Consider the following 15,768-nt stretch of genomic DNA (forward strand, 5'->3'; position numbering starts at 1 on the left):
ATTGTTACATTGCATTAGTTTAGGGGGACAAGGTTCAGTACACTTAAGTATCCTTGTGAATTCTAGGAATGCTCTCTAACTTGGTGTTTTGTTTGAGCTTAGGAGGACATAAGCCCTCAGACCACACCTCAGGACTACCTATCCCGAATGACTCGTAGTTGTCCCTGTCCGAAGTACTCCGGTTTGTGTTGCAGCCAACATCCTCACCCCAACTGATGTTCCCTGTCCTTGTCCACCTGGTTAGACAGCGGACTCTGAACAAAGCCCACATGCATTTTACTGACCTGCAGAAAAAAGGTCAAGTATTCTTATAATCTTTACCCGGCATAGCCAGAATAGGACTGGCCACACCGCAGAGTCTGGTTCCTCTTTTGCTTTCTTCCTAAGTTTGTACCCTATAGTACTAGGGAGTTTTTCCTACCCACTGTGCATTCAATCTGGTTGTTTGCTCTTTTGGATTTCAGGCTGCGTATCTGTAAAAGCACTTTGTGACAACTGCAAGTGTTTTATAAAATACATTTGATTGATTGTTGGTCTCTTGCCCATCAGCACCATTGAACATTAAATCATAGCATTAAAAATTGCAATACATATTGCATATGCACCTATGTATCATATTGTATTGTAGGGTCAATGGCAAGTCAGCCATACTCTCCTTACAATAAAAGTAATGTTTATCCACAAGCACACAAAAAGACAGGCAGAAACACAGACAAAGGTAAGGCTGTGATGAAAGCCAGAATGAGGCTAGTAAATAATTCAGAGAAAACACCTCTCTACCACCTTCTGCTGAAGAACACCAACACATCATAGTGAAGGTCTGGAATTCAACTAGCTAGTGTTGCATCAGCAGCTTGGTACATTCGAGTGCTTACATTTCTCCAGCTCCATTTCTGAGCGGTTTACCAAAACAGTAGAGGGTTATGTGATTGGTTGTTGTTCATGTGATTGTTGTTCCGTGTTCAAATTAGATGTTATTACAGTGACATCATAATGAAAACGACAGCACGTTCGTCACATCATTAAGATTCTGACACCAAATGCTAACAGCATTATGATATGCACACATTTTGTGACATAATTAAGACTGACACCTTACAGTGGAATCATTATGATTCTGACACCACATATTGCTATATCATTATTTCTGCCATAGCTAGCACAAAAGCAGTAAATGCTCTGAGTTAAACTTAGATTATTTTAACAGACTAATAAATTACTGGTAGATCAACAGACCCTAGACAACAGCTTTCTTGCTTGGTACACCATGGGAACATGTTTCCATAACAATGTTTCTTACACAAACTTGTGTTCATTTATTGCCATGTGTCTGTTTCAAATGTGTTGATTACTGTATCAGCAAAGAATCAATAACACCAAGGTGTATTCTAAGAACTATAGCCAAATCCCAGTAAAACCAAGGAAAAGGCAGTAACCGAGGTGAGTAATGGCAGTTTTGTTTTCACTGTAGCTTTTTGAAATTACTGCCAAGACAACTCTCCATTCTCTCAATAACCCAGCACAGTGGAGACAGGATACTTGTCCACGTGAAAAAGTATGTACGTAATGTATCAGAAATAGAGTAAATATATCTGCTATTTTTTTTAACCAAATTTGCAGTTACTGCTCTTTTGTTCAGTATGGAAGTATGATGAACAGCACACATTGTGATGCCATGCAATTGTGACCAAAACACACAGGTAAATGCATAGAGTTTATTTATTAATCTAGAACATAGACAGAGATTAGCTGAAGTTATATTAAAGCAAATTAAAATCCGTTCCATCATAAAATCTATTAAATGACAAAATAAGCACATTTTTATTTGAGAAATGGAAAAAAAATTGCATGGGGACGGGGTGGGGCGGGCGGGGGGCAGCGCCAAAAATATTACTTCCTTGTTGCCCAGCATCAGTATGTGCATATTATTTTCATTTTTATGTTATCGTCACAAATCAACCCACTTCATACAGGTAAAAAATATTTTTTTATGAAAGCAATAGGCTATTACCCAAGCTTATACAGAAGTTACCACAATTAGATCTTCTAGGCCCGAAAATAACCACGTCCAAATGTCATGTAGCAAAAACATCCAAATGATCGAAATCGGATTTAAGTAACCACATTGTTAATCCTGTCAAAATCGACAACTAATGATGGATTGGAGGAATATCCACTGTTATTCATCTTAACAGTGCGTCAATGGCGTCCTTCTATCCCCCATTGTGGTTAGTTCCACAGATCTCTATAACGCATCTATCACAGATAACTAGTAGGCTAACCATTAAAGTGAACGAAGGCAGCAAAAATGCGGACCAGTGTGACGTCATCTATCCATCGATCTAAGAAATAACGGCCAATAAACACAATAAAATCACCGGTGTTTACTGGACTCGAAACTAGCTCCCCGCCTGGCCACCTCCCTAACGAAACATTAAAATGAGATGGTGCTTTTAAACATATGATACAAGTACTGTCGGTCAGCCATATAGCCAATCCAGGTATATTTTAAGCGTACAGCCATCACAGGCGCTGCCGTGACTCATCGCATTTCAGAAAATCTTAAATCGAAGGATATAACGATATTGTACCATCATCACTATCAAGGTATATTCTACAAAATGACGTAGACGCAGACAATGAACAGCGGGTAGTATGTTTAACTGCGATTCACAACTTCTGCGTCCGTAGTTCTCCCAAGGTCTACCATGCGGCAACAGCGTAGAGCGAGCACGTGCACATACACACATGCTGCATGAACGCGAACGAAGGCTTGAGTTTTGCACAACCTTTGCGATGCTGCTCCTGGTTTGATGTTTTTGCTATATTAACCTTCAAGCTCTACTAGATACTTCATTTTCTTCTCAAATATACCAGCGTTTTAACAGCAGTCGCAAACAGCCTACCATAAATGATGACAATGAAAACCTTACCTACATAACAACACTGGTTTCAATCCCTACTTCATTCATTAATATTATAAGCATGACCTAAACACATTGGCCCCTTTGTTAAAAATAAATGCTATATATTTTTTAATTTAAATCAATCGTCATCAATTCAATCAACACTGATTCTCAACAGCGGTTAGGAATGATTGCTTAATCCAGTTTTCCACTAGCAGCATCATTACACCAAGTAACATTTTGGGTTTATGTACTTAGCCATTAAAAGTGATTCTGATTCAGGAGAATATTAAAGGGATAGGTCACTACTAAATCAAAATAACTCAGACTTTCCCACACACTCACACCCTACAGGATATATGGAGAGTAATATGAATTAAAATCCTATTATGGTAGTGAGTAATCGCAAATTAAAGTAAATCTGAATAAATTCTCTTTCATAAGAAGTTAGTGTCTACACCCTGAAACAAAGCGTGCAGTGCCCCCTAGTGGGTTGAATCAGTTGCTGCTGAAAATAAAGCCAGTCATCTTCCAGTCTCGCCTTCATCACATGGAGCTGATATCCTGGCCAAATCACAGGTTTTCCCCGTTCTCATGGAAACGGTGCAGGTGATCCGAGTACCTGAGGAGATGGAGGGGAATGAAAGATGAGTTGCAGATAACAGGAAGCAATCATAACTGATCTTTGGGTCCAAACACACATCTGATCTGCTCGTGGGTTCAAGGGCTGAATGAAACGACACGTTGATCCCCAACCAGCATTGGGACACTGCGAAAATGGCAGAGGTGCGTGTGAATGTGACGACGGGACAATTTGTGACTAGACAACTTACTTCTTGGCGCAGAAGGCGGAGCAGTCTCGGCCGATGCTCTCACTCCAGGCAGTCTTATACAGTACCTGAAGATGCACACAAACATGTTTTATAACAGTACCAACAGTGACCCATGTAAATAACCTTTGGGGAGTGGCTAGGTTGGAAATCAAAAGTCATGTACCAGGAAGACCAGGCAATGCAGGAATAGGGTGTAGAAGAAAGCAATGGTCCTGGCCATCTTGTTGGAGAGAATGCCACGACCCTGAAACACACACATCAATTGCTATCATTTGCTCACAATTGGCACAAACAGTGCACTCCAAGACGTTTTTGGACAGTAACCTTTTCTGTGTATTCCAGAATGACTCACCAGGCTGAGCGTAGCTTTGTCCCAGGGGCTGAGGCTTAGGTATCTACGCTGCCGTTCCTGGAAACACACGACAAGTCTAGAAATCTACAACATATCAGCAGACACTGACCCTACATGGTTTACCTGAATTGTGCGTTTGTGTGTGTGTGTGTGTGGAGTGGGGGGCTCCTCACCCTCTTGCTGAAGGAGGCAAAGGGGTCCAGTCTCTCCTCATACTGGGAGGAGTAACGAATAGTGACTGTATCATCGCTGCCTCCTGCCTGTAGGGTGAGACAGAGACAGGAAAAAAATGAATCTTAGAAGGAAAGTATGAAATCGATCTCCCACTGATGCACAAAGACCAGACATAAGAACTTAATTAGACCTGCACAACTAAACAACACAACTTTTATTCTTAACATAATTTACTTTAAAGAATAATGCTTCAGATTTGCACCATCATGCATTGCACCATCTGGAGCCATCTGTGCTACAACTGGGAAAAAAACTAGTAAAACACTGATGGACAAATCCAGATGGACAGGGCTCTTTGATAAAGGAATGAATCCATCCAAAAAAGCAGGGCAGGCTTCACATAGTCAAAATATACGGCTTGCTCAATGAAACAAATAGGGAACGGATAGCTTCCGTCAAAGGCTTTTGTAGCTCTTTTGAAGTGGTCAACGTTTCCACTCACTCTGCTGGGGTAGCTCTGCAGGAACTTGATTTTTTCGTAGAGTTTGATGTTGTCGGCACGCAGGCTGTCCAGCTCGTTCTGCAGAGCCTGCATTGTCTGTTGCATGGAACGACTCTCCTAATCGGGGGCGGTAGGTTGGGTTAGTAACACAAGACAGAAAGTACATCTAAGGAGAATTAAGTATGACTGGGACTCACTGCCTCCAACTCCTGGTTTCGGGAGCGGAACCGTTCCCTTTGGCTGGAGATGATGGAGAGGAGGGAGTCCATCTGGCCTTGTGGGATTTCTCCCTGGGGGGTCACTCCTTGGCCTGGGGAGAGTACAGGCCATTGTCACATACCGTCCAACATACACAAACACAGATTAACTCTTCTCACAGACATACCAGTGAATGTGGCGGTGGCCTCTTTGATGGGTGCAGGGATGCTGTCAATCATGCTACTCAGGTCTGCTCCCTAGTGGAAAGAACACAGAAGATTGGACCATGGAAACTTTGGGGATTTAAGTTAGACAGAGAAACCTATGGTCGTCAATAAGGGAAATGTACTGCAAAAAAAGCTGGCCTTTTCACTTTGGAACTTAGCGCAAACAGAGGCTATTACACGCTTATAAAGCTAAAAGAATAAAATCATATATATTTAACAAATGATATCCATCCAGTGTCCAGTCTCCGATAGTCGTTGTGAAATACAGTGGGAGATCCTCAGGGTCATACTCCTCCCGTCCTCTCTACTCATCTCCTCCTCAAAACCCAGTAGGACAATGCCAGAGGGGAGGGGACTCTGGCGTTCTCATCCAATTGGTTTTGAGAAGACAGGAAGAGAGAATGACATTACCTGTCTCCCACTGTGATACACAAAAACCATAGGGGAAAATTGTTTTTTTTGTAGTTTTTTTTAGAGTCAGGTGGCAAAACGTGTTGGGCCAGTAAATGACTGATTCTTGGTTCAAATCCCAAACCCAACAAATACTTTTTTTTTTTATTCTGCCGTTTTCCTTGTAAGCAGGCCACATGAACCAAACATTCCAAGTTGCACAGCTTAAAGGTATCTGCTAAATAACTGAAATGCAAAAGTGAGCACTGCATGAGAAAGTTCCCAGTGATAGTGGGGCTTCCACCGGGACAGTGGCAGGTCAAGGCCTAACCTCGGCATCGGGCCTTGACAGTGAGGACATGCTCTGGATGGTGCTTAGGTCTTGTTCCAGTTTGAGGATGAGCTCCTTCTGCTCGGCGCTGGTCCGGACAGCGGAAGAGAACTCCAGCTGAAGGTCTGCATAGCGTCCTGTGGAGGGGATTGAGACACCCACAGAAGACAACCGGTCAAATACACATCAGACATGCATCAGTTCCTCTCATATTTGCCCCCTTCTCACATCTGCATTAGGGGGTCATAGTCAGTCACTTACCCTGTTCAGACAGCTGCCAGCATCAGTCCACAAGATATTCTACCAAGGCTGAAGAACATTCACATACATAGAATAGAACAAGGTACTAACTTTGTCTTTTTAAAGCTTTGGAAGGATGACAGACTCCTCTATAGTTGTGTGTGTTTCAGTGAAAGTGTGTTGCTCTCTCTCTGAGATTTCTGCTTTATTTGACATATAAATACAAATAGGATGGCTGAGCTCAGCAAAGTTACTGCCAAACGGGCCAGCGAAAGCAACAGAATCATTTAAAAGAAACAGACCACGCCATTATTGTGTGTTTGTATAAAAGAGATTTACTTCAATGATCACACCTAGGGTGCAAGTGAATAATTATAATGATGATAATGGTAACAATAATAACAACACTACATAGTGAACGTTTATTACAGTGATATTGCTTCTCCATGTTGTGTAATGGGCTGTCCCACAGTGAACAGACAACATGACACGCTAGGAAAAAAAGAGGGAGAACACAAATATTAAACAGAAACAAGCCAACCCCAAGGCCAATGGAGGCAGGTTCGAAAAATGTCTAGCGCAACCCAAGTGCTAGGGAACCCCATGTCAATAATCTCTTATCCTTCCTGAAAAAAACATACAATGTGGGACACGCACACTCACATCCATACATACGTACGCGCCCGCATACACAAGTGACCAGGATGCGAAAACATCAACCGCAAACTGTTGCTGATTAAAATGAATATATAATGCTAGATTCTGAACTGACATATACAAATTATTGGTTCAAGCCACAAAAAGCATATTAAAGCTTTCTGAAGAGGTAACCAGTAACCCCCTCACATCATTTTGGTTTACAAACTGCTCCGTGCTGATCTTCGAGTGGAAAAATGTAGGGAGAATTTGGGTTACCAAAAAATTCACTTCAGCAAAAGTAAAATTTCATCTTTAATGGCTGATATCCTAATGATGAAAAGACGTAATAGAAAGTGTCTTAGTTAATGAATGATATGTGGCTTTTGTGCAGTGAATGGTGCAACACTTTCTTTTTGTTGCGCTTTTAGTAAAAAAAAACGTAATCTCATTACACAACCGCTGGTTCAACCCAGTAGTGTGACCTTGTCAAATATACTAAGAATAGGAAAAGATTCAACGGACACATCAACATTGTTCCGAAAACAATGTGTAAGTCCAAGTAGGTTTCCGTTTTTAGCCAGTTGTAAAAGTCAGACGCTACAATTTCTACAGTTTTCATTTTTATACTAAATAGTAACCATGCTGCTAAGACCAACAAAGTATTTGATCATATACTTTTAATTTTTTTTTTTTACCATACAGCCATATTAGATTTTGAAGCTTGGCCATCTAGCGCCTTTTTACCAACAGGCACGTTAAACCTGTTCTCCTTTGAGATACTGACAGGGCGCAGAGACAGTTTAAGTAAAAGGGAAATTATTCTGAATTAAAACACCCTACAATAAGAGAGTTCAAACACAAGGGCCTGACTGCAGGACATACAGAACTCTCCAGCGTAATGTATTTTGTGCGGGGGGTTTGTTTGTGTGAGAGAAAGACTATGTGCTATGCAGTGATTCTAAAATAATTTCTTTTACAAAAAATCCACTTTGTAAGATCTTTTTAAAAAGTATTACAAAACAACGGAGACCCCCCTGAACGTTGTGAAATGACCTCCATTACAACCTCATGCTAGTAATCACTACTTCAACTGAAAGTACAATAATAATGCTCTACAATTTCAGGAGATTTGACATGAAATACAGCATATGTTAAATCTGTACAGCGTTTAACGCCAGTGTATAGAATCCTCTGATTTAGCTTTATAGAAAAATATCTGTGGATGGAAAATTCCTGAATTAGACCCCCCCCCACCCCCAAAAAAACCCCAAACAAATGTGAATTATTGGGTTGTAAAAAATAAAAGAAAATAAATAAACAATATTTAACATTTGCACACAAGACAACCCTTTTTCTTTATTTGCATAACTGCAAATAGCTACAAAAGTATAACATTTTGAATTCACCTAAATACAAAATGCCCTACGAGTGAATTCAGTGTTGCTATGAGTTTCTGTCTTTCGTTTACCTGTCCGAGACAAAGCGGGGTTTTACCTGTTCACTTTTCCCTCCATAAGTGACCTAGCCAGCAGAGGACACGGCGCAAACAACCAAAGCAGAAGCAGACAGAACATACAGCTGACCGGATCTTCCACCAAACGCTTCTCTCCCATTTAGTCAGGAAAGGAGATGAGAAATAGTCTATGGAAGCAATAATGGACATTGCTATTCAGTTTGGTCCACTACATGTTTGATTTTCTTTGTGAAATGGTAAGTGCTGTAGCATCCAAACGGCATCCCATTTTGTTGGCTACTTTCCCCCGGGGCCCATCCAACTCAGTCTTTGTAACTGTGGACTGGCACTTGGAATTGCATTCAATTGACCTACCCAAGTATTTCCACCACACAGAAACAGCCCTGTGTCATCACCACCTGTTTCAGCCTGCAATTTGTTAGCATGAAAATGATTCTTCAATCAGAATAAAACATTCACTTTTGCAAAGCAACTGTTATGGTACAATAAACCATCGGGTCCACACTGGGCCTAACTGTTCCAGTACACAACCAGCAAAGAGGATGTCCAAAAGAGCACAGTATGAAATGCACTGTATTTGTGTAGCCATCCTACAAATAGAAGAGAAGCACCACTATTCAAGAAAAGTAGATGGAATTGCAGCCTCCCTGCCTATTCTCCTGTCACACAGGCCGAACCACCCTTCAAAAGACATCAGCTGCCCATAACATGTATGATCACACCCTCGGATGACCTGTGTCTGGAGGACCAGAAAAAACAACAACCTGCTTAGAGCTATAAAACTCTGCTTGATAAAGCCAGGAGGGTTTGTCCAAAGCCCAGGCAGGACAGAATGTGTCTGTAATTAGCAGATGAGGCTTAGAGAGAAGAGAGACGAAGGGGCGAGATAAATCTGACCGTGCGGAGGAGTTTCAAAGTGGCTGAAGACGAGCTGACCTTTTCTTCAGTCCTTCAGTGACATTGGCCGGGAGGTGACTATTGTGCCATTGAAAATAAGTGGAGAATTGCTAGAGGTCATTGCAATATGATGCGCACATAGAAAATACTGAACCGTACTTCTGACAAATTGAGAAACATGTCCCATTTCTCATGGGGTGGGGGACATTTAATAAGACCACAGCATGCATACATTTACCTAGCAATTTATGTTCAATCTGAATTGGAACTCTGGGAATGCTTTTGGGTGGTCACCAGTAGTGGGGGAAAGTGTACATTTCTCCAAAAGGGTAAATTTTACGAGAAAACACAGACCAGCACTTTGAATATAAGGGCCTTGGTTTAGAACTGGATTCCCTTGGTGCTGCCTGTTAAGTGCAGTGTTGTTTCACGCAATATAAAATAAGCATTTTGTAAGCGTGAGGCCTTGGTCCTCTAGAGAGAGGACTTGGTTTAACCAGTGTGGAAGGCATACATTTCCCAGAGTTCCTTGGAGTGCTGAAAATGAGGCAGGGTTTGCTTGGCAGTTCCCAGATACTATAAGTGCTTGGTTTACATTATGGCTGCTACAGATATGTATGCTGCTTCTACCAAAGCGTAGGAGCCTTGCTATATCTGATAAATCCAGAGTAGTGTCGCGTGTGGACGGATAGTGCTTTGAAACTAAGGTAGGCCATAGAGATCAATATTGTTAGGGACATTGCTGAGAACAAAGGGAACTCGACTTTTTAAGGTAACACTTCCTTATTTCCTTATCTCCAATTTGGTAGAAACAAATCCTTAAGAGACTGTCAACACTCAATTTTCTATCAATACATGTAATTATATGATGCAATTTGGACGCACATAAGCGGTCGCCAGCAAAGTGTCGCTTTGATTAATCTGATCTAAAGCCCATGCTACTTGCTGAAGTTACTGAATGGCGTTTTTCAAATAGCAGGGGTGTGTATCAGGGGACCTTTGATGGATGACCCATGCCAGGATCAAAGAGTAAGACCACAAAAACAACCAGAAAGAACCAACGATTCTTCTCTTTCTAAGTTACATATTTAACCACATTTTCAGTGATATACTGTCTGTTTTACTTACGAAGATTAGACCATGTCTGTTTCGGACTCTTTCAAAGTTATTTGAGAACATTTAGGGAAAGTCAGCATGCTAACTTGTGGATCCTGCTACCACACCCCTCCTGGTAGCAGCATTGGAGTCACCCCAACAAGACAATCTCAGTGGTTGTTGAGAGATTTTCCAACCAGAGAACATCTCATGGCAACAGGGACTGTGAGAAATTCACGCAGCACACAGACAGAACTAACTTGTAGCGTGGGACCTTTTTTGGTATTGTCAGATTTACTTTTGTTGTATTCAATATATATATATATTCTTTTTTTTTTGTGGCAACCAGGTGGAATAGCTGCTGCTTGGGCAAAAGCTAATGGGGAACGTAATAATTTAAAACAACCCGTTTCATTGAAGAAGTCTGAGCTAGGAACATATTCTATGATCTTTGAGATAGTGCTAGGAAACGTTCTATGATCTCTGAGATGGTGCAAGGGCATAGTCTGTGATCTTCGACATAGTGCTTGGAAATATTGAATGATATTTGACAGTGCTTGAAGATATTTTGTGATCTCGGAGATAATGCTAGGAAATTATTTTGTGATCTTGGAGATGATACTAGGAATTATTCTGTTATCTTGGAGATAATGCTATGAGATATTCTGTCATCTTGGAGACAGGGCAAGTAGATATTCTGTGATCTTGTCTTCAAGACATATCGTTTGATTCAACGATAAAGAGAACGAGCGTTGTGACTTACACAATTAATGCCTGCGAGCCTGTATGGAAAGTCACATTTCTTTTAAAACGACACTTTGAATAAAACTTCAGAATTTGTGAATATACAAACATATAAGAACTATAAACTACATCTCGTAAATATTACCCAATACTGCCGGCAGTCTATCAATCTAATAAAAATGTTACTTGCCCTCAGGTAATCCCTTGCGCAATAAAAACAAAAACTCAAATAAGACATCAAATGAAAAATACAGCACCTATAAATAAGCGGAATAAAAACCAAACTCTGTGTGTAAGAAATGACCATAAAAAGAGCCTACAGTAAATGATATAACAATCCACTACTTCATGGTGTCACGACTAATAATAATAATAATAATTATAATAATGGTAATAGTAACCCAGAAAACAGCTTATCGTACAGGGAGATGGGTGGCAGTTGTGCACTCTAAGTGTGTGAAAGTACATACGAGAAACGACCCCATCAGAAACCAAACTAAAATGTAAATAAAACACACTCACGACGGAAAAGGCAGTGGGCTGACAGGCACTGAGAGGTTGCTGTGGAGGGCTCGTTAATAGTAATATCTACAGTACGAAGGACAAACAGACACGCGCACGTAGCTGCCGCACGTCATGTGACCAAAAAACTAGTGTAGAGTGAAGGACAGGGGAATTAAATGGAGCATGGTGTGTGTGTGTGTGTGTGTGTGGAGTGTTGGTGTTGTGTGGGGCCTCATTGTGAGCCGCTGGGTAAAGCTCTTAAACTCAGTCCACCTCTGTTCCCCTGCCTGTGTGTATTTAATGCTGCACCCAGCGCAAACAACCCAACCTTGGAGGTACTGGGTGACCTGCCCCCGCATTCCACCCCTAACCTTTAAAACCCTACTTACATAGGTCCGTGGATCACGTCCCACACCTGATTTGGCCTGCGAAAACACGGTTTGTGAGGAAACCATGGGCAGTGACTGAAAGGCCAGAGAGAGTAGGCTTGTTAAAGAGTTGACTTGTGCACCTACAAGCCCCAACCGTGACAGCGTTTCCCCTATGTTAGCTACTATGATGTTTCATAATATATATGTTTAAAACTTGATTTTGGAACTCTTTTACACTTTTGTAACCCCCTCCCCAAACTTGTACTCTTTAGAGTCAACAAGACTGTGCAATCTCTTGACGGCAACCAAATTGCTATATAAAAAGAATCTTCCTCTGAGGCGTGCGCTACGAAACAAAATGGTGGTTCCTCTTCGGATGAGTTGTGTACCAGAGAGCCCCCCCCCCCCCGGTGCCATTGCATGGCCATCCGCATGGTCTCACAGAGGACAATGTTCGTTCTGCCCTTCAGTAACTACGGGAACTTGGACCTTTTCAGGTTTGAGTCTTCGTCTGAGGAATTGTCTCGCTTCTCAGCCAAGCATACACAAAACGGAGTAACGAGGTTCAAAAGTAATGCCGCCCTTCAAATAGAACACACAAATGCCTGTGGAGAGTGAAGAAGGCAAAAGGTTTGTAACAGTCACTCAACAGTGTCAGGGAAAAATGGGTCGGCTCACTACGTGAGGGGAGGTTTGCGGACACAACAGGTTAAAAGAAAACAGGAACGTTTCTCCTTTAAATGAACATGTTAGATTCTCCTCCAGTTGGAGTGCAAGTATCTGTCTTTTGAAACAGCCACGGTTCCAGTCCGGGGCCAGCTCTGGGTTTAACCTCAGCTTAGGTAAGCATGTCTGTTTGCGGAGCAGCCTGCTGGTAGCTGCTGGTATTTGGGGTTTACAGAAGGTCCGGTGGCCAACAGGATGACTAAGTGCCTTTCTCAGTAGAAATAAAACTCCATATAAAAAGAGAACCTTCGATTCCCTCTTAGACTTCTTTCTGACTAGATTATATCTTCTTAAATTTCACAGCCTTTCGACTGCTTCCTCTCTTCTTTTGCAGAGGGAACGAGACTGTGTATAAAAATGGCCATTGAGCTTGGCTTTGGCTGTGCCCTCTTCTGTCCAATAGGAGAAGAGCATGGGGAAAGGGGCAAAGGGTAGAGGTTGTGAGGTCGTGAGGGGTGGGAAAGGGGGGGGGGGTTTCAAAACTCCCACTCCGAGGGGTCTTCTTTGACGGCTGCCTTCTCCAACCTGTGGATGATGTTGTTGAGGTTGGCGGCTTTCTTCTTGCGCAGTGTATTGTCCCTGGGGCTCCTGACCGGTGCTGAGTTGTGGTTGACTGGGACAGAGAGAGAGAGACCCGCCTCAGAGACGCTGAAGAGGCCGCTGCTGACCGAGCTTGAGGTAGTGCCGTTTCTCTGTGCGGGGGATCCAGCCGAAACCCCAGCTTCCGGCCCGTCTTGGTCCTCAGAGGCACCTCTGTTCTCCTCCGGCCCGGCAGGACAGCCATGCCGGCCCTCCATGGCGCTGTCCGACTCAGTCCCGTCACAGCTGTCGCCCTCCCCCGCCTTAGCCGCCCCGGCGGCCTGTATTTCCTCAATGAAGAGCTCCCGGCGGATCCGAGACCTGCGGGACGTAAAGAGCAATTGGTTACCATCTTCACACCGAAGCGGGTGTTGTGTCACGCGGAAGAACACAAGTCGATATCAACTAGGAGCTGATAACCGTGGGTGGAATTCATCACAACAAGTGTACCTGTGAATTCTATTTCACAAATCACATAAAAAATTCAGTTAGACATTCTAAAAAGATTAGTATAAAAAGAAGGAATCGCAGGGTGGCCTAGTGGTGCTAACCGACCTGTAGTTGTGAAACCAGTTAATGACGGTGCTGGTTTTGAGGTTGAGCTGGGAGGCCAGCTCCTCAATGGTTTTCGGGGAAGGGTAGGGCTTCTCCTGATAAGCCCTCTTGAGGGCCTCCTTCTCCTCCGGACCTAGGACTACCCGGACCTTCTTCTGGTACGGCTGGGCAGCTGGATGGTGCTGGGGACTGGAGCTCTGGAGAAACTCTGGCCCTGCCAAGCTGCCATCCACAGAATGACCATCACTTAGCGAACTGTGACGTCTTTTCAGATAAGCTGGGTAGAGACAAGGACAGAAAGGCAAAAAGAAATAACCAATTAAAACAGATTCGATTAAAAAATGTGAAGAATCTTATTTAATTTGAAATGTTCATGTAAATGAAGTGAGCTAACTAACTGCAAGGAACTGAGAACCTCTCTAAATTAAGCCTGCTGTTATAAAATGGGCCATACCGGTTAATGCAAAAATCTAATCAAGTTAATGTTAAAAATATATAAAGCACACATGATGTTTAGTTATTGTTTGACCAAACAATAGAATGGGAAACATGTTCTAAGTGACTGTGGCATGACTGTCGGAGGCAGATGTGGCCATTCCAGCATCTCAGAAACAGCTGACCTCCTGGGGCTCTCACATATTACAGTCTCAAGTTCACAGAGAGTGATGCAATTAACAAAAATCATCCAGGCAGGGGCAGTTCAAATGAGTGGTTAGAGGAGAACAGCCACAGTTGTTCCTGCTGAGAGAGCCGCAAATACTAAAATATACTGCACTCTTTACAAAATTGGATTGCAGAAAGGCATGTTAACAAACAATGCATCAAACCTTAAAGCCGATGTAGTCAAAACAAGGTCCTAGGCTATACTAGATAGCAGGAACTACTGTGGCTGGCGAGTGTAGGGACTCATACCCTGTTACAACACAAAAAACACTAGGGGGCGGCGTTGTCTCACTAGCAAAACAAGGACAAACAGACCTCAAAAACACTATTGGCTACAAAACCATCATGGTATTCTCCAATAAGACTGATACAATCACCTCATGAAATATTAATTTAATAGCAGAACAAAACTCAAGATTTTTTACTCCTACTCTCCTAACTTCGCCCAAGGATTACAGACATGAAACGCCAACAATCAAGACACGTGTTCTCCTAATCACTCGCGCTCTGCTACTTGTCACATCGCTCAATCAACTACAAAGATCCTGCCAGAACTTATCTGGCTCGGAGCAGAGCTAAATCTTGATGGAAGCGAGAAATGTCAATTCTGTCTTTATTTACATTTCTTCGGTATTTAGTATAGCCATTTATAATTATGTCCCCCATTGTCCTTTCCTAGCCTATACTCTGTGTGTCTGGTCATGTTATTTTGTCAGAATGTTCATGTTACAAATGTTTATATCTGGTCTGACAACAGAATCTAGGGTCATGCCTTAATCCCCCAATGCTGAACCCATGAGTAGATTACTCTGTTTTACAATATGGTGTCAGGAGGCATAGATTGGAATGTGTCCCTAGATGATAAGGGGGTCTATTCTGCAGGACTAGTCTTGGTATCTTCATGTTAGTAAACCAAGCCCCACAACTTTAGTTTGGGGATATAAACCAGAGCAGGGTTTGGGGAAGCTCTGCATGCTTCTCTGCTCCTGCAAACACCTCATATATCCGGAGTACTCTCTTCATATATTAAATGTATTTGTTACATCAGTACATTGACTATTTGGAATTAATCAAAAACGGGTCAAAATCAATCTACAGCAAAGTGGACACTTTTCGCACTGACCTCAACAAGAGTCCTGAGCATACTACTGCATGGAAGTGACTTAGAACGCTGCGTCATTTGGGACCCCCAACGAGGCTAGTAGCTTTCAAGTTACATCCCACACAAAGGTTAACTCATTGGTTTGTCAGAATCCTGACCCAGTCCTGCTTTAGGCCCAGCTTCAGTTCAACCACCCGCTCTGGGCAGTGTTTTTGTCAGTCAGGGGCCCAATACAGCTTGGACCGAGACAGCTGGGTAAGCCAGGG

At 42.5% G+C, this 15,768-nt stretch overlaps 1 protein-coding gene across 5 annotated transcripts in view; it reads right to left on the minus strand.

Annotated features, from left to right (window-relative positions):
• Positions 1–1,701: 1,701 nt before the first annotated feature.
• The window catches only part of cux1b (cut-like homeobox 1b), an 87,594-nt gene continuing 73,527 nt past the window's right edge, over positions 1,702–15,768 (minus strand). For 4 of the 5 annotated variants that reach the window (XM_029121241.2, XM_029121236.2, XM_029121231.2 and 1 more), the window contains 2 exons: positions 13,738–14,014; positions 6,466–13,503 (listed from right to left, as the gene is read on the minus strand). In XM_029121241.2, the coding sequence (XP_028977074.2) occupies positions 13,080–13,503; positions 13,738–14,014 (701 nt within the window). In that variant the 3' untranslated portion in view covers positions 6,466–13,079. Of the gene's footprint in view, positions 3,529–3,739; positions 3,805–3,902; positions 3,984–4,091; positions 4,149–4,264; positions 4,352–4,767; positions 4,885–4,964; positions 5,078–5,152; positions 5,223–5,913; positions 6,051–6,465; positions 13,504–13,737; positions 14,015–15,768 lie in introns of those variants that run through there. The other variant, XM_010865737.4, reaches the window with a different exon arrangement.

The sequence above is a fragment of the Esox lucius genome, chromosome 1, assembly GCF_011004845.1.
Source record: "Esox lucius isolate fEsoLuc1 chromosome 1, fEsoLuc1.pri, whole genome shotgun sequence".
NCBI classification, from domain to species: Eukaryota; Metazoa; Chordata; class Actinopteri; order Esociformes; family Esocidae; genus Esox; species Esox lucius.